The sequence below is a fragment of the Malaclemys terrapin genome, chromosome 2 (genome assembly GCF_027887155.1).
Source record: "Malaclemys terrapin pileata isolate rMalTer1 chromosome 2, rMalTer1.hap1, whole genome shotgun sequence".
Classification (NCBI taxonomy): Eukaryota; Metazoa; Chordata; order Testudines; family Emydidae; genus Malaclemys; species Malaclemys terrapin.
This window is the reverse complement of record NC_071506.1, coordinates 120820191-120842206: the sequence shown is the minus strand read 5'-3', so window position 1 is coordinate 120842206 and position 22016 is coordinate 120820191. Positions and strand designations below refer to the sequence as shown.

Genomic DNA, 22016 nt, shown 5'->3' with positions numbered 1-22016 from the left:
GACTGTTAAACTTGTCAGGCAAAACAGTCAAAATAAAACTCTAATTCCAGATAGTTGGACACTATGTTCCTGCAAAACGCTGCAAGAAACTACAAGACGATGGGACTTTGACATGACTAAATTATAATGATTTCACCACCACTGCAGTGCGTGGGTGGAACATTATGCAGGGGGAGTGGCAGAGACTTTTATATTCTAGCAGCCACAGAAAACTGCTCGGAGCTCACTTACTCAGCAGACAAGAAGCAGACAAGAAGGTAAACAATTTTTAAACAGTTTTGTTTTGTAACTATGAACTGTGGTTGGCGAAGAAGGCTGTTTTAAAAGCAAATTTTTAAAAGTAAGGAATTCTGTATGTTTGCAAAATGAACAATGTTTTAGAGGGGCAGACAGTTTGATCTTTTAGGTTGTTCATCTTTCGAAGAACTAGGCAACAAAAGCACCATGAAAAATCTGAACATGGAGAAGATAAGTTCAAAATTCTTAGAAGTGTATGTTGTGTGATAAAATCTGTGGTGACATATGTATGTATCTGCATGTGATACTGCGGAAGTTGTAATTAGTGGAGGCCCTTGGATAAAATAACCCAAGTCTGTTCACTTGAATGGCACAATGCAAATCCTATTTCCTCTCTTTGGCTTTTGGAGAGCTAGAGGTGACAGGTGGGAGAGTTGAGTATCTTTAGTTTTTCAAAAGCAACAGAGAGTCCTGTGGCACTTTTAAGACTAACAGATGTATTGGAGCATAAGCTTTCGTGGGTGAATACCCACTTCATCAGACGCATGACAAAGTGGGTATTCACCCACGAAAGCTTATACTCCAATACATCTGTTAGTCTTAAAGGTGCCACAGGACCCTCTGTTGCTTTTTACAGATCCAGACTAACATGGCTACTCCTCTGATACTTTAGTTTTTCAGTATTGATTGGGAGGTTAATGTTGGCTAGGGAAATATGCAATGTTGGCTTTGATATTTGGATTATGCTTTAATGTTTGGTAAAAAGCACACAGCGCTCAGGATAGATGTAGGTGAATACACAGATATAAAAGATCTTCATGCAGGAACAATAGGGTCAGAAAGTAGTGGAAGGGATGCATTCCCAAGGCACTAGCTACTAATCAGTGGAGCACTGCCAACTGCTTTCCCAAAGAGGATAATCAGCATTATTTCATTTTACAAATGGGGAAATTGAGAGACAGAGGTTAAGTGTCTTGCCCAAGGCCACTCATAAAGGTAATGGTACAGCTGGGATGAGAATCCAAGTTTCCTGACTCTAAGCACAGTGCCACACCCACTGGACTATGCTGTGTCTCAGTGAAATCCTGTACAGAAACATGGGCACAACAAACGAGAAACCCGTGATAGGTCTCTTTAAAGGCAGCTTTGCTGGCTGAACCCTGCTTGCTTTGTTCATGCCCATTGTTCCATTTAATGGGATAAATCTTATAAACAAGACAAGCAGGTTTGTGCTGAAATCGATAAAAATGGGAGTGTTAGTGACATGATTCTCACAGTAGGAATCTATCTGGCCCCAAACCAAACACAGAGGGGAAGTAGGAGTGCACAACTCATATTCCACTCCCGCTCCCAACAGTAACCAGCACGGTGACCCTATAATATGTGTTGGGGCTCAGGATTCCTTCACTCTGAGCTTTGCTGTGTTGTAACCACAGCTGAGCAGGACATTTATCATGACAGCTTTTCAAACGTAGTTCACCTGCTTTCTAGTTTGCAAAACTTCCACGAATTGAACCAATTTGAAAGGATTGAAGTTGGGTGAAATACTATTTCATAGAAGTATGTTTGAAAAAGAAAACAGTCACTTTTTTTCAAATTCCCACTCAGAAGGATATGGATGAAAAAGAGCCCCTTCCAATGCCACAGAGGCTTATGGATTAAACAGAGAACTAGGAGCCACAAGATCTTGAGTTTTATTCCCTGTTCTTTGAATGCTCTGCTAATATTTAGTTATGAAGTAGGTAATTATTCACATTCCCCATTTTCCTGCTGTGAAAATGAAGGTTCAGAGAGATTAATTAACATGCCCAAGATAACACAAACTCAGGCACAGATTCTCTGCAGATATAAATTGTCACAGCTCCATTGAAGTCAATGGAGAAAGAAGGTATAAATTATCTGAGGCTAGGTCTACATTGGGGGGGGAGGGGATCGATTTCAGATACGCAAATTCAGCTACGTGAATAGCGTAGCTAAATTCGACTTATCTGATCCGACTTACCCTGCTGTGAGGACGGCGGCAAATCAACCGCCGTGGCTCCCCCGTCAACAGCGTTTACTCCTACCTGCGCTGGTGGAGTACGCGCGTTGATTCGGGGATCGATTGTCGCGTCCCGACGAGACGTGATAATTCGATCCCCGAGAGATCGATTTCTACCTGCCGATCCAGGCGGGTAGTGAAGACAAGCCCTGAGGATCTGCTGCATTGTGTCAGCACCAGGTTTAGAACTGGAGTCTGGTGAGTGATCCCTTTGTTTAATCAGATTATATTATCTCCCAGACAAATCAATTAGTCACCACTCTTCACAGTTTTGTCTGATTTTAAGGATATGTTTTAATTTAAAACGCTACAGCGGGAGGGCTCCAGATGTGCTGCTGTAGTGTTTCAGGGTAGACCAGTGGCTCTCAAACTTTTGTACTGGTGATCCCTTTCACATAGCAAACCTCTGAGTGCAACCCTCCTTATAAATTAAAAACACTTTTAAATATATTTAACACCATTATAAATGCTGGAGGCAAAGCGGGTTTTGGGGTGGAGGCTGATAGCTCGTGACCCCCCCATGTAATAACCGCACGACCCCTTGAGGGGTCCTGACCCCCAGTTTGAGAACCCCTAGGGTAGACACTACCTATGCTGATGGGATGGTTTCTCTCACAGATGTAGGTAATCTGCCTCTCCTAGAGGTGGTAGCTAGGTCAATGGAAAAATTCTACATGTTGTCTACATTGGGGATAGGTCAGTGCATTTACGTCTCTCGGGGTGCGGATTTTACCTACTGCCTTTTGGGGAGGTGGATTACTTATACCGATGAGAGAAGCCCTTGTCAGACTAGGTCGTGTCACACTGACAGCAGTGCAGCTGTGCCACTGTAGTATTTTAAGTGTAGACAATTCCTTAGTTTTGGGTGCTCGTCTTGCGACATCTTGGGCCTGATTTTCTGAAGTTGAGCAGCCAGAATGCCAGTTGAGCCAGTTGGAGCAGTAGGCACTTAGCACCTCTGGGCTGGGGATGGTGGAAAACAGACCCAGCATGTCTCAGGTTGGACACTCAAAACTTGAAGCACTCAGAGTTAGTTACTACTTTTCAAAAATTTGGCCTTAATCTAGCTGAATCTCTATTTCCCTGGATGAAAAAGGTATCAATAGATTAATTTAGCAGAGGTGAAACTTGAAAATACTCATGACAGCAGATGTCCATAATCATAGCTAGTTAGGTAGATATATTAAATCTCTTTTCCTCCTTGAATGTATACAATCCTAATAACAAAAACAAACAAGTCTTATTGCGATTTTGCACAAAGAGGGCTTTTTGAGATTTCACAAAACCTCTGAAAAATTCAGGCTGCTAAAATTTTGAGGATGCAAGGTGAGGCATAACTCAAAATGAATACTTGCACATATATATGTATCCCTTTCACCCACCACAACGCTTCATGTGAACAGAGCCTTCTATATGTGCTTTTCACACTCCTTAGAATAGGAAGCATACCTATATTTTTGTGTCCACCAAACACCCCCCTTCTTTTCTTTATGAGAAACAATGGAGCATTAAAAGTGACTTAGTGAGAGCAGATTGATGCAATGCAAACTGCCATAAGGCACTGTGCACAATAGGTTCCAACTTGCTTTAAATCTTATTAAATATGCAATTATGCTCAGACTAGGTTGGCATCTCTCCTAGCACCTAGCCCTTCTTTCTTCCGTTTCTGTTCCCTGTATAATTTAGTTTAATATTTTTACTATTATAGCTCTCTTTCTTTGGGCACAGCTTTTACCCTTCTAATAGTATTTACCGAAATTTCATATACATTTACTTTAATACAAAACTCAAACATTTGATAGAAAGGTTTGCATAAGAGGCATTTCTCCCTACTGTATTTAACAAAGGCATGGAAAAAGGTTTGTTACCTCCAAAAGGATTGTAGCTGGGTGGTTCTTTCCAAAAACACTTTTTTCCAAGTAGCTATTTGCTTTTCTTGCAAATATCAGCAAGTAGAGTATCTCTGATTCACATTAACCATCAAAGCATAACTGTGGTTACTATAATCAGACTTGCTATTGTACCTGTATGCAAATACTTAGGTTACTGTATTTTCATCAGGAAAATTGTTTTCTCAGAAAGGTGCATCAGCACAGCCTTTTTCTGAGTGCTCCTTTTGAACTTTTCTGTTTCCATTTAGAGATTTTTAAGCACATTTTGTATTTTTTTCTGGATATCAGTGTCATGTAAATTGCTTTCTGTACATAACACAGGGCTTTTCCCTTGTAAGGAACATTTGTATCCTGATCCATGCTCTGGATTGGCCACCCTGAGAAGGAAAAATGAAGAAAACTGATCACCATCTTAGTTAAGCCTGAGGTGCAACACGGAGAGAGTAAAGATCAAACCCCACCACATATGAACGAGCTCAAGCTACATCTTAGCACTGTTGTGGAAAATTATCCACACTGTTGATTTTGGCTCAGACAGCCTGAGGCTCCTTTATTGATCAATCAAACATGCATGCATGGGGGATTCAGCCAAGGCAGCCGAACCCCCGCGACAGATAAAATGCGAGATATTATATAGGATAAAACCACAAAAATTACATATACTTCCTTAAAAAGTTTTACATCCATATAAGGAATAAAGCAAAACAAGTTTTCCTGTTTTTCTTAGTTTTGCCGTTTGCGGTTTCTTGCTCTGTCACCTGACATCTATTAATCATAATTCGTTACAAAGGTTAATTCTACTTTTATAATTTCTACAGTTAGTTCTGCTTTTATGACTTCTGTCTATCCTTCTCCTCCCCCCCCCCCCCTTCTCCTTCCTCCAGGCCACACATACAGTTCACCTGACCCTACATACAGTTCACTTGAGCAAAGTTTAGGCCTTAGACTATTTTTCCTCCACAACACCAAGGAAGATATCTGTAGATATCAATTTAGATCTAAGCTAGGGTGACCAGACGTCCCGATTTTATCGGGACTGTCCCGATATTTACTTGTTTGTCCTGTCCCGACCAACACGAATTATCCTGATATTTTGCTCCCCGGCGCACAGGCGGAGGGGGCTCGGGCCCCCCTGCCCTGACTCCACCCTGGCCCCAACCCGACTCCGCCCCTCCCCCCATTGGATCCCTCCCCACATTCCCACCCTTGCCCTGTCCCCAGACCCGGCCCTCACTGCCCCATTGGATCTCTCCCCAAATCCCTGCCCTGGCCCCGCCTCTTCCCCAAGCACGCCACATTCCTCCTCCTCACCCCTCCCTCCCAGGCATGCGCTAATCAGCTGTATGGCAGTGCAAGCACTGGAGGGAGGGGGAAGAAGCAGGATGCGGCCCCCAGCTCAGGGGAGGTGGAAGTGGAGCGGAGGCAAGCTGGTGCGGGGGGCAGGGTGTGGAGCTGCCGGTGGGTGTTCAGCCCCCACCAATTTTTCCTGTGCTCCGGTGGCTCTTGGTGGTTGTTTTTTTGCTTTCTGCTTTTGTTTTTTCCTACACCTCCAGCTCTTGGTTTTTTTTTTTTTGCTCCGCCGGCATCCCCTCTTGCCCCCGTGTCCCGATATTTCACATCTCTCGTCTGGTCACCCCAATCTAAGCTAAGATCAATCATGTGAACTAAAGACTCTGAGAAGGAATGAAAATCCTTTGGAAGAGCAACTTGAGGATGCTCAAATTGCTCCAACGCCCACTAGTGTGAGTGTGTGTGTGTGTGTGACTCATTGTTCCCCTAAAGTAGATACTAAACCCTTAAGTCTGTTGTTGAAGCTGTAAGGGATCTCTAGGTTAAATCAGTGTTGTTCTAAAGCTGCTATAAATCTAGAGTTTTAGAAATCACTGTGTGTGCCAGATGGCTAGAAGGTTACAGGCATTGTGTTAACGTGGTAAGGGAAATATATTAAACAAACCAAGTATAATGCAATCTTTTTGAATCACAACGTTTAATGGGAGAAAGAAGTAGCCAAAAGGGAAGCTACCAGGGAATCATTTTAAGAGTTGTACTTTAAAATCAAGGCAAAGTAACAGCCTCCGCTTTTTATCAGAACCTGAGCTAAATTACTCAAGTTAATGGGAATGAATTCTCCCATTAACCTTGCTGTAAAACCTTAAAAGGATCATTTTCTTTAACTTGCTCATTTAATTTGATTTAACTTCCTAATTGTAGCAACTGGCAGGACAACAAATCAAACCATTGATTGTATTTCAGTTGTCGTATCAATTTGGCCATTCGGTAAAGTAGCACTCCGGGGGGGTGGGGCTGCACACTCCGGCGGATCAAAGCAAGTTCGATATAATGCGGTTTCACCTATAACGCGGTAAGATTTTTTGGCTCCTGAGGACAGTGTTATATGGGGGTAGAGGTGTATTGCCTGATTCTTCCTATACCCCAGTATTTCCAAAACTTGGGACGCCGCTTGTATATGGAAAGCCCCTGGCTGGCTGGGCCGGTTTGTTTACCTGCCCCATCCACAGGTTCGGCCGATCGCGGCTCCCACTGGCCGCAGTTCGCCGCTCCAGGCCAAGGGGGAGCTGCTGGAAGCTGCGCAGACTTAGGGACGTACTGGTTGCTGGCATTTTCCCCCTTCTTTATAAAAAAAGGGGATATAAATAATCCTGGGAATTACTGGCCAATTGGCCTTTTAAATTTGGCCTTTAAAATCTAAACCAGTTATTTTCAGGGGAGGTTAGGGGACTGTGCTGAGAGCTTTGATCTTTCTGTACAAGAACAGCCAGCTTTAGGCATGGCTCTTCAACCACAGATAATTGTTTCATGCTCACACATCTGATTTATAAATTTTGTTGCCTTAAGAGGAGAGTTTGATGTGACTGTTGATTTGAAATCTCCTTTTGATTCTTTGAGAGAAACTAAGGAAGGCTGGGATAGATCTTAGGTTACTTTATCTTTTGAGACCCCTTGGCTTACATGGTCAAATGGTGGCCAGGGTCAGGACAGGGTGGAAGGCACATTAACTGATCTCATTCCCATTACAATTGGCAACAAGGCAGTCTACTGCCTTTTATTTTTACTTTTTATATCAAGGAGGTTTTGGTGGTGTTAGCGGGGAAGCAGTATTTCCCTCCCAAAGTTTTTAACCGACCTGGGTGTGTAGATGATGTGGCCAGGTTGAAGTTTTGCTGTGTTGCCTATTATTTTGTAACTTTTATTGCTGTTTGATAACTAAATGTTCCTTCCCAATCTTGGCTCAGAAGCCTTTTGCATCATTGACTCAAAAATTGGAATATTAGTTGTACAGCAATAATGTTTGTGTTGTATGGGCAGTTGCTCTATTTGCCTGATTAGCAGCTTAAAAAAAAAATTGTGCAAGGGATAGGCTCTTTATGGTCTAAATGGATCTGCTTATTCCTAACTTCTGTAATTTTATTTTTGTATGTTGTTTTATGGACTGTTTTAAAAATGTAAATTGAATCTTGGAGACTGGTGGTTAAATCCATGCATTTTAATTACTGCATTGTAATGATTTTAAAACTTGTATTGTTCAGTTATGGCTTATTGCTAAGATGCCATATTAATAAGAGATTTGATTCTCGGAAAGGTGTCAACACTGTCCTGAGTGTTCCTTTTGAGCTTATTTTATAATTCCATTTTGAGATATTTTTGGAAACGTTCGAATTTTTTCTTATTTCCAGGTTCTTGGGGCCCAGTTCTGTCCTCAGTTACAGTACAACTCATTGATGTAACTCATGATTACGGTATATAGATGATGCACACAATTTAATGATTGTGAGTCCTTGAAAACCCATCCTGCCTGTATTGGGTTAGTGGTTGTCCCTCCCACTCTGGCTCAAAGAGAGGCCACTTGGCCTCACCGTGGGGGTCAGCCCAGTCACAGGCGGAATTAGCAAATCAAGGGCTGTGATCTATGGGGCTCGGGCACAGGTCCTCAGGCAGGGCAGAGCAGCCAACACCCTAGGGGGGCTCTGGCTCTCAGTCAGGGCGAAACAGCAAACAGGCCATTCAGCCTAAGGTGGGAAGAGGATGGGGTGGGTTTGGCAACAGGGGGTAGGGTCCCAGCCAAGGGTTATGACTGTGGCGGAGGGCTCCGCCACAGGGTCAGCGGGGATTCCACCGAAACACACTGAGCGAGCACTGACAGCAAAACCGGATTAAAGTCTAGTTTCACTGGGCTACTTCCTACCACAATCAAGGGAGGGGCTCTGGTGGCCAGGGATAGTCAGTGTAGTCAGCTACTGGCAATCCCAGCAGCTCCTCTCCGGTCTCTTCTGGGGGTCGGGCGCTACCCAGCTCAGTCTCAGGGCCAATGGCCTACAGCAAGCAACAGACATCGGTCTCCTTCCCTGGCTCTCGCTCAGCTGAGCTGGGATCTGAAATTAGCTCATTTTTGCCATGGTGCAGATCAGATGAACAAGCCTGCCTGAAAGGCATTTCCTGATCATGTAGTTAGACAGAATAGAGGAGGATGCACTAGAATGAGGGACCCGGCAAGATATTTGCATTCTGTATATAGTATAGTTTTCATTAAGGACCAAGTAGTAAAGTTATAGTTCATATTTTTTCCATTGAGTGTTTCATCCTGTAATAAATATAGTGATTTTTGTAAGTCTTTTGCATGGCTACTTAGCCTATAATTGTGATTGTTAAAGATAGTAACAGACCGATTTATTTTCCCTTACCTTGTGACTAACTATTCATAGTTATAAGGGAGAGGTAGGTTATAACTAGTATGTAATTAGGTTATTCTCTCCTAGTGCTGTTTTAACTAGTCCAGAGTAGTCTAACAGTGATCCACTCTCAAAACAAGACCTGCCCATCAGGAAATCGCAAAGCATACCATTTTAGCCAGGGCTTTTTCAAAGTTCTTACTTGCTTAGCGATCATTCAGTAAGACAAGGTGGGAGAGAAAATAGCTTTTATTGGACTAAATATTCTGTTGGTGAGAGAGACAAGCTCTTGAGCTGACAGAGCTCTTCTTCAGGTCCTCTCACCAACAGAAGGAGGTCCAATAAAAGATATTATCCCACCCACCTTGTCTCTCTAATATCCTGGGACTGACATGGCTACAACAACACTGCAGACTACTCAGTAAGGCAGAAAAGAATCCAGTCCTACGTTAGGAAATCAGAGCATATTCAGTGCTGGATCTAGTATCATTGCCTAGGCAAGCCACATTCTTGCTGCTAAGCTGGGCACAGTCAGGAGCTGTACCTTGGAAAGTGGAGAAGAGTGGAAAGAAGATGTCTCATGGCTATACAAGATGTTTGATGATGATCAGTAGTAGCCTCCTTGGCTCAGGAGCACCTAAGCTTCTGTTGGTTAGCAATCAAATACAGTAATTTCACCTAAACTCAGGCTTTAGTCTCACACAGTTAAGCAAAATAAATTATTCAGATTTGGTTCTCTTCTTTTTGTTTCTAGCCCACTGTGACTTCACAATGGGCTCCATTTCTCAAGCAATTAATGAACTGGGCCTTGATCTTTACAATGAACTGAACAAAAATGCTGCAGACAAAAACATCTTCTTCTCCCCTATGAGTATCTCTACTGGCCTGGTCATGGTCCTGTTGGGTGCCAGAGGTAACACTGCTACTCAGATGCAAGAGGTAAGTGTCAACAAAACACCTACATGCTCTTATATTTTACATGCTTTTTTCTGTTAAGGCAAACATTAAAAGTAATGACAAACGATGTGATAATTTTATAAAAAAGTGCATTTGCCGGGGATAATGCAGAATTAAGCAAAGAAAAATGGTTTTCAAAATTGCTACATCATGATTTCTATCACCTGCCTGTAGTGTCTGACTAATGATATGATTAGGATTCAGCAGCGGAGAGGCAGGACTTAAGTCACATGGTGACATGGCAGTCTGCCACCATTCCCTTGCCACCATCTTGGGCTCCATTTTAAAAATAATGTTTCTAGTAGTTATGCTTGTCAAGAAATCCTTGAAACTGGAAATATAACCAGGGCAGAGATGTCTGCAGAAAGCCTGGAGCAATTGTTCTGAGAGGTGTGAACTGTCCTGTTCATTTTAATGAGGTGTTAGCTCAGCTGCGCAAAGTTGACATTTTGGGGTCTAATTTTCTGAAGTGCTGAGCCCCACAGCTCCTTTTGAAGTCAAAGGGAGCTGCAGAAGGTCTACTTCTCTGAAAATCAGGCCCTTGAATATAAACCTTACGTTTTTCACTGCTCATCAGAAAGTCAATTTAGTTTGCCACTGCCTCTTTATTTTTCCAAGTTTGAACACTGCGTACGACTCATCCTCGCAGAATGTCCTTCAAGCTTCCTGTCCACTAGCAAAGTTGTAAGAGCTGGTCAGAAGTCAGGATTTTTTTCCCCTCCATCAAAAAAGTTTTCCTTTTCATCCAAAACCCAAAATGTTTTGGCCAAAAGCTGCTGAAAAACCAAAAACATTTGGTCAAAATCTTCTGAAAGACTGGACAAAAGGCTGGACAAGATCAATGTTTCTCAGCCTTTTTGATACCAGGAATCAGCTTGCTGCCTTCCTAAACTGTGTCACGGAGATTTCAAGAACTGGTGCCGGTCCATGGATAGGTTGTTGAGAAATACTGGACTAGATGACCTCTTGAGGTCCCGTCCAGCCCTACATTTCTATGATTGGTATTCTTAGGTTACCATGTGCAGAACCTGACTGCTGCACACACACTTTCTCAGGGCAGATCTTGCTCCCTTTTCACCCACCCAATGGCCTTGACAGCTATACTGAATATGCTTATGTTAAAACCGGGATGGAGTTCCTATCTTCCCCCGAAAAGGGCTAATACCTCTTCTTCTTTCTGAATTCAAGTGTCAATCTCAAATTGAGATTCACAGTTTGAATATTTTCAAAATGAAAATGTTTTCCTGTTCAAAACGACTAATTTAGAAACAATCTACTTATAGTTAAAAATTGAAGTGTTTCAAAATCATCAGAACAAAATGTTTTGATTGACCCAAAATGATTTTTTTTTTTTTTGCTTGTTGGTTCAAAAATTTTAGATTTAGACATTTTATCCCAATTTGGGGCTGGAAAACTTCTCAAAAATCTCAAATATTTTGTCAGGACAGGAAAACTGTTTCCTGCTCAGCTGTAATTAGTATCTAGTATAACACACATCTTAAGATAAGTAAAAGCCTTTCTGTGGAATGCATTTATGCCACTTACAGCTGCAGTAATGTTACAATTTCAACCACAGGTTCTTCATTTGCATAGAGTTGCAGGAAGTGCAAATCTTGGAACTAGGCCTGTCTCTGAAAGTGGGACAACAGAAGCTGAGCCAGAATATCTCAAGGAAGGGCAATATCATCAACTTCCTCAATTCCCAAAGGTAACTCTTCTGAACAAGATAGAGTAGTGTTTTCATAGCTGTAAGGGGAGCTGCAGGCTGTGACAGCCATTAGAGGAGTCATGATCATAGGCAGGAGGCCACTCTAGTATATCAAGAAAATACTTGATCTGGAGGTCATGATTGATTGATTAAGGGCCCAATCCTGGAGAAATCAATGGACACACACTCTATACTAAGAGCCAGGGGAGTAATTCCCCTGCTTGTGTACAATTACTCATGCTAGCTCTCAGTGGAGCTAGCGTGAGTATAACTAGCAGTGGAGCCGCAGTAGTAGGGGTAGGGGCAGTGGAGGCACTGCTGAGCCATGCTGAGTACATGCCCACCAGTTTCAGGCAGACTTGTACTTGTTGCGGCTAGCTGTGCTACCATGGTTATGCTGCTATTTATATTCATGCTACCTCACACCGATAGAGATACTCAAACATCCGTATAATGTAACTATCAGTCCTGTTTTTTAACTTTTATACAAATTTAACAAAGCGAAAATGAAGCATCTTTATTTCTACCTTGTTTGAAGCCTTCTCCTTCACGATGTGACTTGGTTGGAGGAATCCACACAGAATTCCAGACACTCCTTTCCCAACTGAAAAATCTCAACAAGAGCTATGTATTGAGTCTGGCCAACAGTCTGTTTGCACAAAAAGGGTATAATTTTCACCAAGTAAGTTACCGGTCTTTGTTACATGTGATAATTGAGTCAAAGCTCACCTTTATACCAGAGATTCAGGGTTGCCAACTCAACAAGAATTTTTGGTGGGAGTTGGCTGCCTACTCCCTCTTTGTGGCCTTGGGAAATCTTCCTTCATGGTCAGGAGACTTTTCTCTTTGTTCAACTACATGTTAGTGGGCTGAATGCACCAGATGCTCAACGTAAGTAATAACAGTAACTTTCTATGTCTTATCTAATCCTTATTTTTACGCTTATTGTAGGTAAGTAATTCTCCATGAAAAATCACCAATGTAATAAGGGTCCAGTTCATGATTGCACTATAAGGCAATTAGCTCTGTCCAAACGCTCAATGAATAAATTTCTAGTACTTGATGTCAGTGCCAAAATTTAGTTTCCCCATCAAATTCAGTCCTGAACAAATTGTAAAAGAGCATGGCTTTTTTTCTAATTGGCTTGAGTCACCCAGTTTCTTATGGAGGATCTGATTTATGGATTCTAACACTAATTAATGATCTTTATTTTACTGTACAGCAATATTTAGAATGCACTAAGGAATTATATGGAGCAATGCTGCAAACAGTTGATTTTAAAAGTGCTACGGAAGCAGCCAGACAGACGATAAATTCCTGGGTTGAAAGCAAGACACAAGGTAAGAAAGCACAGGTCCGATTGTCATTGGCTTTTCTCACTGTTTCAACATAAAAGAGCCAGGATTTGAAAGCAAAAGGTTTTCCACCTCGTGTGTGTGTGTGTGTGTGTGTGTGTGTGTGTGTGTGTGTGTGTAAGTCCTCGTGTAAAATATTTTAAATTTAAAAATGAATTTGCTATCACATTCTCATTTGTATAACATTGCCTTCATATCCTGGTTGATGGCAAGAATATGGGTCCACAGTGCTGGGGCAACAAATGGGGGCAACAGAAGCTGTGGGTGTAGCTGTGAGGTGGAGCAAAGCCAGGGAACAGGAGAAGACAGATCAAGAGTCTGATCGTGTGGGAAGCAGAGCCTACAGAGCAATGCCCAGGGCGTGGATGATGTCCTAACTGCCAGGGAGGGTCACATCATGAGTAACTTACATTTTCCGTTGCCATATCCTTTAAGAACCCAAACATGAGTAATGATCTCTTGCACACTGGCTTGAACAAAATATATGGCACATTCCCTTTACCTAGGCTGCAATCTCACCTAGCCAAAGGTAATCAAGCTTTGAAATTTCAAGCTGAATGTGGACAGAATGGCTCAGGGGACTGGTTTTGAATGGTGGAGCTTTTTCTCTAAGTCATAGATTTGGCTTTGTCTGTAAACAAGTCAGTTGTGAATAAGAAGTTATCAGCTGAAGACTGTCCAATGACCCATGTGGAAAGAGTTGTTGTTTTCAGTCAGGTTCCTAGTATCAGAACCTGAGGTCCACATTTCAAAAGCAGCCTCACAATGCTGGAAATGCATGCTTGTACAGAGAACCAGCCCAAGGGCTGTGCACCAGTTAACTCCAACTTCAGGCCTCAGAATGGAAGTAAAAAACTACACAGATTATTACCAATCCCCGGAGCCAGACTGTCCATATATGACTAAAAAAATGCAACTGAAATGGTGCTGGCCCCCTGCACAGGGGTGAATGTCTATACCCTTGTTGAATGTGATGGGTTTAAGTGAACTATCTACTTAATCCTTCTAAATCAGGGCTGAGTCATATTAGTAGCAGTGCATAGAGAAGCTTACAATGCAGCTGGCTATTTCATCCCTGTTCTGTGGATAAACAGAAAGATTTAATTTGCAGAGCCAAGCACTAGATGTTCCCCATGTTAAATTAACCTTGCAAATAAATAAATATTGATATATGAAAATTTAGTTAGATCCATCTGTCTCTAATAATAATAATTTACATGTAGCTTGTTTTTCTCCGTTTTAAGGTAAAATCAGGGAACTCTTTGTTCCTGGTATTATTGACCCAACCGCTGTGCTGGTGCTAGTGAATGCAATCTACTTCAAAGCAACCTGGGAATACAAGTTTGAAGAAAAACACACAATGCTAAGAGACTTTAGGATAAACCAGGTACTATAGCAGAATTCTATATTTTTAGCTTTGTTTTATCTTAGACACCTTCAACAAAGTCACTCTGGGGCATAACTTAGGTATGCCTATAGACATGGGCATCCTATCAACCTTACAAGCAAAATGTGGGTATATATTAAGCATAACTTGACTCTTCTACTGTCTGAAAGATGTCAGGGCTGTTTTTCAGTAGAGGCCAGTGATCTCAAAGTGAATGAAGAAAACAAGAGCAAAACTGTAGCAAGATTAGATGCTTAGTACGCTACATACTTGGAACATGGTATAAACACCAGGATACAGATTTCTTATTTTTAACTACAACAGCACTTCCCTTAAGCCATGATCCTGGAAAGACTTACATGTGTAAGTAATTTCAGCATAGGTCTGTTGACTCATGTGACTAAAGTTGAGCACATGCAGAAAATTTGAGCTTCAACTTCAGCATCTTAAGCCCAGTCCTGCAGGTGCTAGTAATACCAGATAAGTGTCAGAAAACTAGGGAAGGAAGGTCGGGTTTAGACATTAATTTGTTTATGGTACTAGTGATGTCCCACACATCTGTCAGACAAACGAGAAAGTCTGAAGTTCAGATTTCTCACAATCTTAAGGCAATTGTGTCAGATTTTATTAAGTGTTTGTTATACTTTAACAAAAAGCGTAAGTTTGGGGAATTTAAAAATGAAATTGCAACAAAATGTCTATTATACTTCACATTCAAAGGCAAACAGCAAAGGAAAAACAAAAACAAAAAAACAGGTTTGTGTTTGCTTTTTTTATCATGTCCAAAAAAATGTCATTTTTTTTCTTTGTTTGCCACAGGATTTCAGGGAATGTCAAAGCTGGCTTTCCCTGTTTAGCTGAGGTCTTAGAGGCCTAAGGTGCCAGTTCAAAAGAGGTGGGACATGTTGAATCTTTACAAAAATATTTTTCCAGCATTTGAGTCCAACTGATGTTATCAGAAATAAACAGTCATTTCTCTCACTTAATCCAATTTTGCTTGCTTGCTATCTATTGTGCCAGCATCTTACCAGTTCTCATCCATGAGTTCTTTCAGGAAAAACAAAATAGATAAGACGAGACCTGAATTTCTACAGTAATAAAACATGCAGATTTTTGTTGAGAGTCCCGTTCTTCACTCATTAAAGACAAAAAAGGTCAGCAACCTATATTCCCACCCTCCCCTTTGCAGGGTTAAGAGACTAGCAAGATGGTGTTGCTACAATATCTAATGGGTTCATTTATACCTGAAGCTTTTACTATTTTCTTGAGAATATGGAAAAAAAGAGTCTGTTCTATAGCTGCGAACAGTCAGTGTGTTTGTGAGCACCATATCACATACAAATCTCAGCTACACCTTTTTACTTAAATACAGCATAGCAGGGAGGGGAATTTTATTGAACAGTAAAAGAGGGTGTGACCTTAAAAATTCCTCTCTGAGCAAATTGGTTACACCTAAAATAAGACTTGAGCAACAACCTAAACAAAGATATAAAAAAGGATGAGACGCCCATTAAAGATGGTAACTTCTAGAAGATAAATGATATGAATGAATGACTGCCTGAAAACCTAGATATGATTGTATTCCGGACATGGGTGTCGGTTGCTGAACTGCTACATCATACAGAAGTCCACAGAGATGGGGAGAAATTGTGAAAGTGAATTCCCAACAAATGTTGGGAAACAAAAGTCAGCAAGGTATTGAAATCCCATTTGTTAAAATAAGCAACTCTATTTGCATAAGCAGTGCACTTCAGAGGGGGTTAGCAGTTAAGGCCATATCTTCTTCACACAGGGGGAAGAGGAATAATAAATAATTGTTATTAAGCTCTGTCTTTGTACAGGGCAAGGTACAAACAAATGGGGGGGCTTCCTGAGTTGAAGTGCTCATGATTCTAGGAGAAACTATGGTTTGGTTGCACGGTTCATAAAAACAGGGAGGCTACACTTGTATGGCTTGTCAGACATCAGCATTTTTTTCCAACCCAAGTTGTCCCAGATCTCTTCCTATGTGGACCCTATGAAGAAGCTGTGTTGCAGGCAGAATGGGGACGGGGGAAGTCTCCCTTCCAAAAAGCTTCTATTCTACGGCTTTCAGCAACACTGCAATTCTCCTTTACCTAACAGTGTCATAGAGATGTTATTTAAATGACTGGTTAGCAATGATTTTCACCTCTCCTGTGTTGTTTTATTCATGCCAAGTAGTTCCAATGACATAAAATGTTTGAAAGATAACAGGAAGGTGAACTGAACCAGTTGGGGTGTATGTATTTTCCTTGATCTTGCCACTTGAGTACTGATCACATGTATGCTGGTTTTATACCAGCATAACTCCAGTAGACCTGATTCTCCTCCCACTTACATCAGTTTTAACTGACTTCAACAATTACACCAGTGTAAGAAAGAACAGAATCAGGCTCACTGACCTCAATAGAGTGTCTCTTGATTTACACCAATAAGAGAAGGATTGTGTTCATAATCCCTACGTAAAAGCACCCCAGTGATTTTGAAGCTTATGTTCTGTTGTGATTATCATGCCTGAAATTTACCCCAATTGTAAGCTCAATTGTAAAGAGTATAAGAAAGTTCATAAGATGTCGCAATACCTTATAACTTTTTGCCTGCTAGGAAATTAACCATGGGAAATAGGTCAAATTGTTTTCGACAATGAATGTTACGAACACATGCAAGAGAACCAGACAGAGAAACTGGATTAGTCCAAACAAAAAGGCCTGCTGATATGGTTCAAAGACTGTTGAAATCATGCTTGGTAAAAAGTAGATGACATGGAGCCAGAAATTAATGAAGTAGAATTGGTATGGTGGATATTAGGCTAATTGCTGGACAAAAAATGAGGGGATAAACTATGCTGCCCACTTTTCCCTGTTTTGTGGTTCTTAAAAGGAGACTTTTTGGAAAAAAAATATCATCTCCCTTCCTACCTTGTCTCATCTCATCTCCCTTGACACAAAGAAAGAAGGAACAGACCAGCTTGAAAGATTTTCATCCCAAGAGGAAGACCAGTAGACCCTGATCTTGTTCTGGGAACTTTGTTTTTTGCTTGTGTCCAATGACCTCGAGTCCTCAGGCCATCGGTAGGGATACTTAGTTGCCAGCATCAAAGAGGCACATAAGATCCTCTTCTGCCTCTTTTCCTTGTGTGTTATTTTCTGCCTTGCTTCCTTCCTTTCTCTCACGCTTTCGGCTTTTCATCAAATTCTGAAATCTCCAGGTGCTGATGCAGTGCAGTTGATGACATGACCACAATCCTGCCCTGTTGAAAAGGCCCAATCAGACAATGTCCCTGACTGGAATGTGACTCAGAGTCCAAGCAACAGGTGTCATGCTCAACTTGCCAGCCAAAGCATCTATTTGTAACTGAACAGCCATCCAGTGCTCCAAAAACATCAACAAAAGCTACATTTCCTCCCACAGACGCCGATTCCATGGGTGCTCCGGGGCTGGAGCACCCACGGAAACAAAATAGTGGGTGCTCAGCACCCACCAGCCACTCGCTGATCAGCTGTTTGGTGGCGGGCAGGAGATGCTGGGGTGGGGGGAGGAGGTGGAGCTGGGGTGGGAAGAGGTGGACCAAGGGTGGGGGCTTGGGGGAAGGGACAGAGTGGGATGGGGCCTCGGGGGAGAGCAAGGGTGGAGCACCCACCCGGAAAGAAGAAAATAAGAGCCTGTTTCCCCCACCATTTCCATCCTGTTTCTCCTCCACCTTGTGTGTTTGTTAAAAAAAAAAAAAAAGAGAAGTGAAAAACCTTCACACATCGGGACTGAGAGTAAAAGTAACCCTTTCTTTTTCTTCAGAGAATGGTTGCTGAAACATGGGAGACTGATATTTTGCCTCCTGCAAAACAAAACAAACTTTAATAGGTTTTAATTAAATGTGTTTTGCATAATCACTCAATTCCAGTTTCACTATAAATGCTTGTTTTAATGTTGCATTCCTTCTTGTGTTTAATCAATAAACTTTCAACTTTAGAATGAATGTCTTTGGGTGATTGTTGAGGAACAGAGTAAATCCAAGGCATCTGCAGAAAATGACGTATCACTGTTGGACAGTGAAAGAGTTAATAAACATTTCTCACTTTTAGTCCTTGATATCAGTTCAAGCCAATGATACATAGGCTCCTAAGTGCCTTAATAATGCTTGAAAATGGGACTTAGGAGCCTAAGTCACCTACCAGCTTTTGAACAGTTTACCCTAAGTTAACATTGCCAGATCAATTGTCTATGATCTATGTTAGGTCTAACTTCTTCTCTCCATTACACCACTTTAAATCTGGAGTAATTCCACTTGTAATTGACTTCAGTGGAATTACATCAATGCACTGAAAGCAGAATTTGGCCTTTGTACTGGAACTCAGCTCTTGATTTTTTGTGAGTTGACTCTCACACCAGATGAGTACTGACTTTAGTAGAGGCGATCCTGATTTACAGCAGTGTTTGAAATCCACATCAGGCCCCAGATCTTTAGGTGTGAAAGTCCCTGGTATTAATCTACTACATTCCCTCGTTTTGTTCAGTTTTCAGCACCTTGTTTTTCAAATGATAATCCCATTTTAAACACTAGCTTGAGCAATACTCTGATATGCCTTGATTTATAGTTTCTCATTTACTAATATAAATGACTTATAAAATATTTATCCTATTTGCAATCAGTGTTCCTGTGAACACTTCACATTGTCTTTTGTTCAAATGCAGGAGGGCACTGTCAGTTGTATTTATGTATCATTTTCTTTTAAATAGAATGAGAGCAAATCTGTGCAGATGATGTATCAGAAAGATAGATTTAAAATTGCCCACATACAGGAGATGAATGCTCAGATTCTTATGATCCCATATGCTGGAAAATCACTGAATATGATCATACTGCTACCCGATGACACCACTGGTCTGGAACAGGTAAAGACATTATACCACTGAATATCTGTGAAGTAGCCCAAACTTTGGCTCTCCTTTTTATCTGAATTAAACTTGGATAAAGATCTGAAATTTTCAGAACTTCTCAGTTCCTTTGTCATTTATCTTGGTCTCTCTTTTGGACCCTATAGGTTGAAAGGGCAATGACTTATGAGAAATTAACACGCTGGACTTCCTTGGAAAGTATGAGAGATAGGGAAGTGGAGGTGTATTTGCCCCGGTTCAAACTTGAAGACACCTTTGAGCTTGACATAGCTTTACAAGAGATGGGGATGATTGATGTCTTTAAGGAATCAAAAGCTGATCTCTCTGGAATGGCTCCCTCACGGAAGCTGTTTCTGTCAAAGGTTGTCCACAAGGCCTATGTGGAAGTTAATGAGGAAGGCACTTTGGCAGCAGCTGCTACAGGAAGTGTTGCTGTTAACAGATCCCATCAATCTGGTGATCTGTTTATGGCTGACCATCCTTTCCTTTTCTTTATCCAGCACAATCCCACCAATACCATACTCTTCCTTGGAAAACTCTGCTCTCCTTGAAATCAAGGCAATTTTCTACCTCAGCAAGCACAACAGATTATATTATATTCTTCTACCCTGAAATACTAGGACAGGTTTATTTTCTTAGTGCTTTTATAATCCTTTGAAATAACAAGCTAGGAATTTTGGTGATAGCTTTTTAGACCCTTTCCATAGAGAGGAGAGAATTAGGGTCCATATCAGGGGCACAGGCCACTCCCACAAAGCAGAATCCCTTTCACTAACATAGGTCGGCAGTTCAGACTGAGCTCAAACTCAAGAAGTACTTGGCATAGCACCTTCATGCTTCTGATCAGGGCTGGCTTCAGGAAGTGCGGGGCCCAATTTGAACATTTTAGGCGGGGCCCCGACAGGGATGACTAAAAAAAAAAAACCACGTAAAAACGCCCTTTTATTTCTTCAGTGTATTATGTACTTTTCATAACTATATAAATAAAATAAAAATTGTATATTACATAGGGTTACCATTCGTCCGGATTTACCCGGACATGTCCTCCTTTTTGTACTAAAAATAGCGTCGGGGGGAATTTGTAAAGCACTCACAATGTCCGGGATTTCCCCCCTCCCCCGGCAGAGCAGAGCGAGCGGCTGGGAGGGCTGCAGGAAAGTCCCGGGCTGGACTCCGGAGCAGCTGTAGAGGAGCTGGATCCGCCCTGCATTCTGAGCAAGTGTCTCAGCACAAAGTGCAGCCCTCCCCTTTTGCAACTGGGAGCGGTTTCTGCCATGCAGCGTAGCAAAACGGGAGCGAGAGCACTTTGTGCTGATACAAGGGCAGCTCTCCCCTGCAGCCCGGTCCGGGCCAGGGACCGGGTTTTGTTGTGCAGGGCCAGGGACCGGGTTTTGTTGTGCTGGGGAGCTCAGCCACGTGTCCGGCTCGCACAGAGCCCAACACCCTGTTCTGAGCAGCAGGGTAAGGGGGCGAGGGGGCAGGAAGGTTCTGGAGGTGGCAGTCAAGAAACGGGGGGGGGGCTTTTTGGGGGGAGTGGAGAAAGTTTTGGGCAGTCAGGGTACAGGTAGGGGGTAGGGTCCTGGGGGGCAGTTGGGGGGGGGTCTTAGGAGGGGGCAGTTAGGGGACAAGGAACAGGGAGTCTTAGATAGGGGGTGGGGTTCTGGAGGGCAGTTAGGAGCAGGGGTCCCAGGAGGGGGCAGTCAGGGGACAAGGAGCGGGGTGGGGGGCTGAGAGTTCTGGGGGGGAGCTGTCAGGGGGCAGGAGTGGGGAGAGGGATCGGAGCAGTCAGGGGACAGGGAACAGAGGGGTTTAGATGGGTTGGGAGTTCTGGGGGGGGCTGTCAGGGGGTGGGGAGTGGTTGGATGGGGCATGGGAGTCCCAGGGGTCTGTCTGGGGGTGGGGGTGTGGATAAGGGTTGGGGCAGTCAGGGGACAAGAGGCAGGGAGGCTTAGATAGGGAGTGGAATCCTGGGGGGCAGTTAGGGGCAGGGGTCCCAGGAGGGGGCAGTCAGGGGACAAGGAACGGGGGGAGGGTTGGGGGTTCTGGGGGGGTGGGAAGTGGGAGGGGCAGGGGCGGGGCTAGGGCGGGGCTAGGGCGGGGCTCCTCCTGTCCTCTTTTTTGCTTGCTGAAATATGGTAACCCTAACATACATTGCTAGCTGGAGGCAGGGCAGGGGCTGACTGGAGGTAGGGTCTGCCTGGAGGCAGGGCAAGAGGTGTGGGGCTGGCTGCGGGCAGGGCAGGGGGTGCGGCGCTGGAGGCAGGGCAGGGGGTGCAGCAGGGGCTGGCTGCAGACAGGGGGTGCAGGGCTGGTGCGGGCAGGGGGTGCAGCAGGGGCTGGCTGCAGGCAGGGGGTGCGGGGCTGGCTGGAGACAGGGGCTGGCTGCAGGCAGGGTAGGGGGTGCGGGCCTGGTGCGGGCAGGGGGTGCAGCAGGGGCTGGCTGCAGGCAGGGGGTGCGGGGCTGGCTGCAGGTGGGGCTGGCCGGAGACAGGCTGGGGGAGGGATAGCTCAGTGGTTTGAGCATTGGCCTGCTAAACCCAGGGTTGTGAGTTCAATCCTTGAGGGGGCCACTTAGGGATCTGGGGCAAAATCAGTACTTGGTCCTGCTAATGAAGGCAGGGGGCTGGACTCGATGACCTTTCAAGGTCCCTTCCAGTTCTAGGAGATAGGATATAGGATAGGCTGGTGGGGGCACGGGGTGCGGGGCTGGAGGCAGGGCAGGGGGTGCAGCAGGGGCTGGCTGCAGGTAGGGCAGGGGCCCCCCTGCTTCTACCACCTTGGCCCTTTAAATAGCTGCTGGAGCCCTGGGGAAGCTGTGGGGCTCTCGTGGCTATTTA

At 43.4% G+C, this 22016-nt stretch overlaps 1 protein-coding gene across 2 annotated transcripts; it reads left to right on the top strand.

Annotated features, from left to right (window-relative positions):
- The first annotated feature begins 181 nt into the window (after window positions 1-181).
- Window positions 182-20194, top strand: LOC128832173 (leukocyte elastase inhibitor-like). Of its 2 annotated transcripts, none has more exons than XM_054019282.1 (8): window positions 182-257; window positions 9613-9797; window positions 11392-11523; window positions 12062-12205; window positions 12746-12863; window positions 14123-14265; window positions 19021-19176; window positions 19326-20194. In XM_054019282.1, exons 2-8 carry the CDS (start codon window positions 9630-9632, stop codon window positions 19728-19730), a joined length of 1266 nt encoding a protein of 421 aa, XP_053875257.1. In that variant the 5' UTR covers window positions 182-257; window positions 9613-9629; the 3' UTR covers window positions 19731-20194. The 2 variants fall into 2 exon arrangements, with proteins under 2 accessions (XP_053875257.1, XP_053875258.1); XM_054019283.1 differs by lacking the exon at window positions 182-257 and adding an exon at window positions 2457-2476.
- Window positions 20195-22016: the final 1822 nt, after the last annotated feature.

What these genes read in the sequence shown, in the direction of transcription:
- LOC128832173 (XM_054019282.1), top strand. Translation starts at nt 9,630, where the DNA reads ATGGGCTCCATTTCTCAAGCAATTAATGAACTGGGCCTTGATCTTTAC. An exon ending in AACTTCCTCAATTCCCAAAG is followed by an intron (nt 11,524 to 12,061) that starts GTAACTCTTCTG and finishes CCTTGTTTGAAG; the next exon opens with CCTTCTCCTTCACGATGTGA. An exon ending in GGTTGAAAGCAAGACACAAG is followed by an intron (nt 12,864 to 14,122) that starts GTAAGAAAGCAC and finishes CTCCGTTTTAAG; the next exon opens with GTAAAATCAGGGAACTCTTT.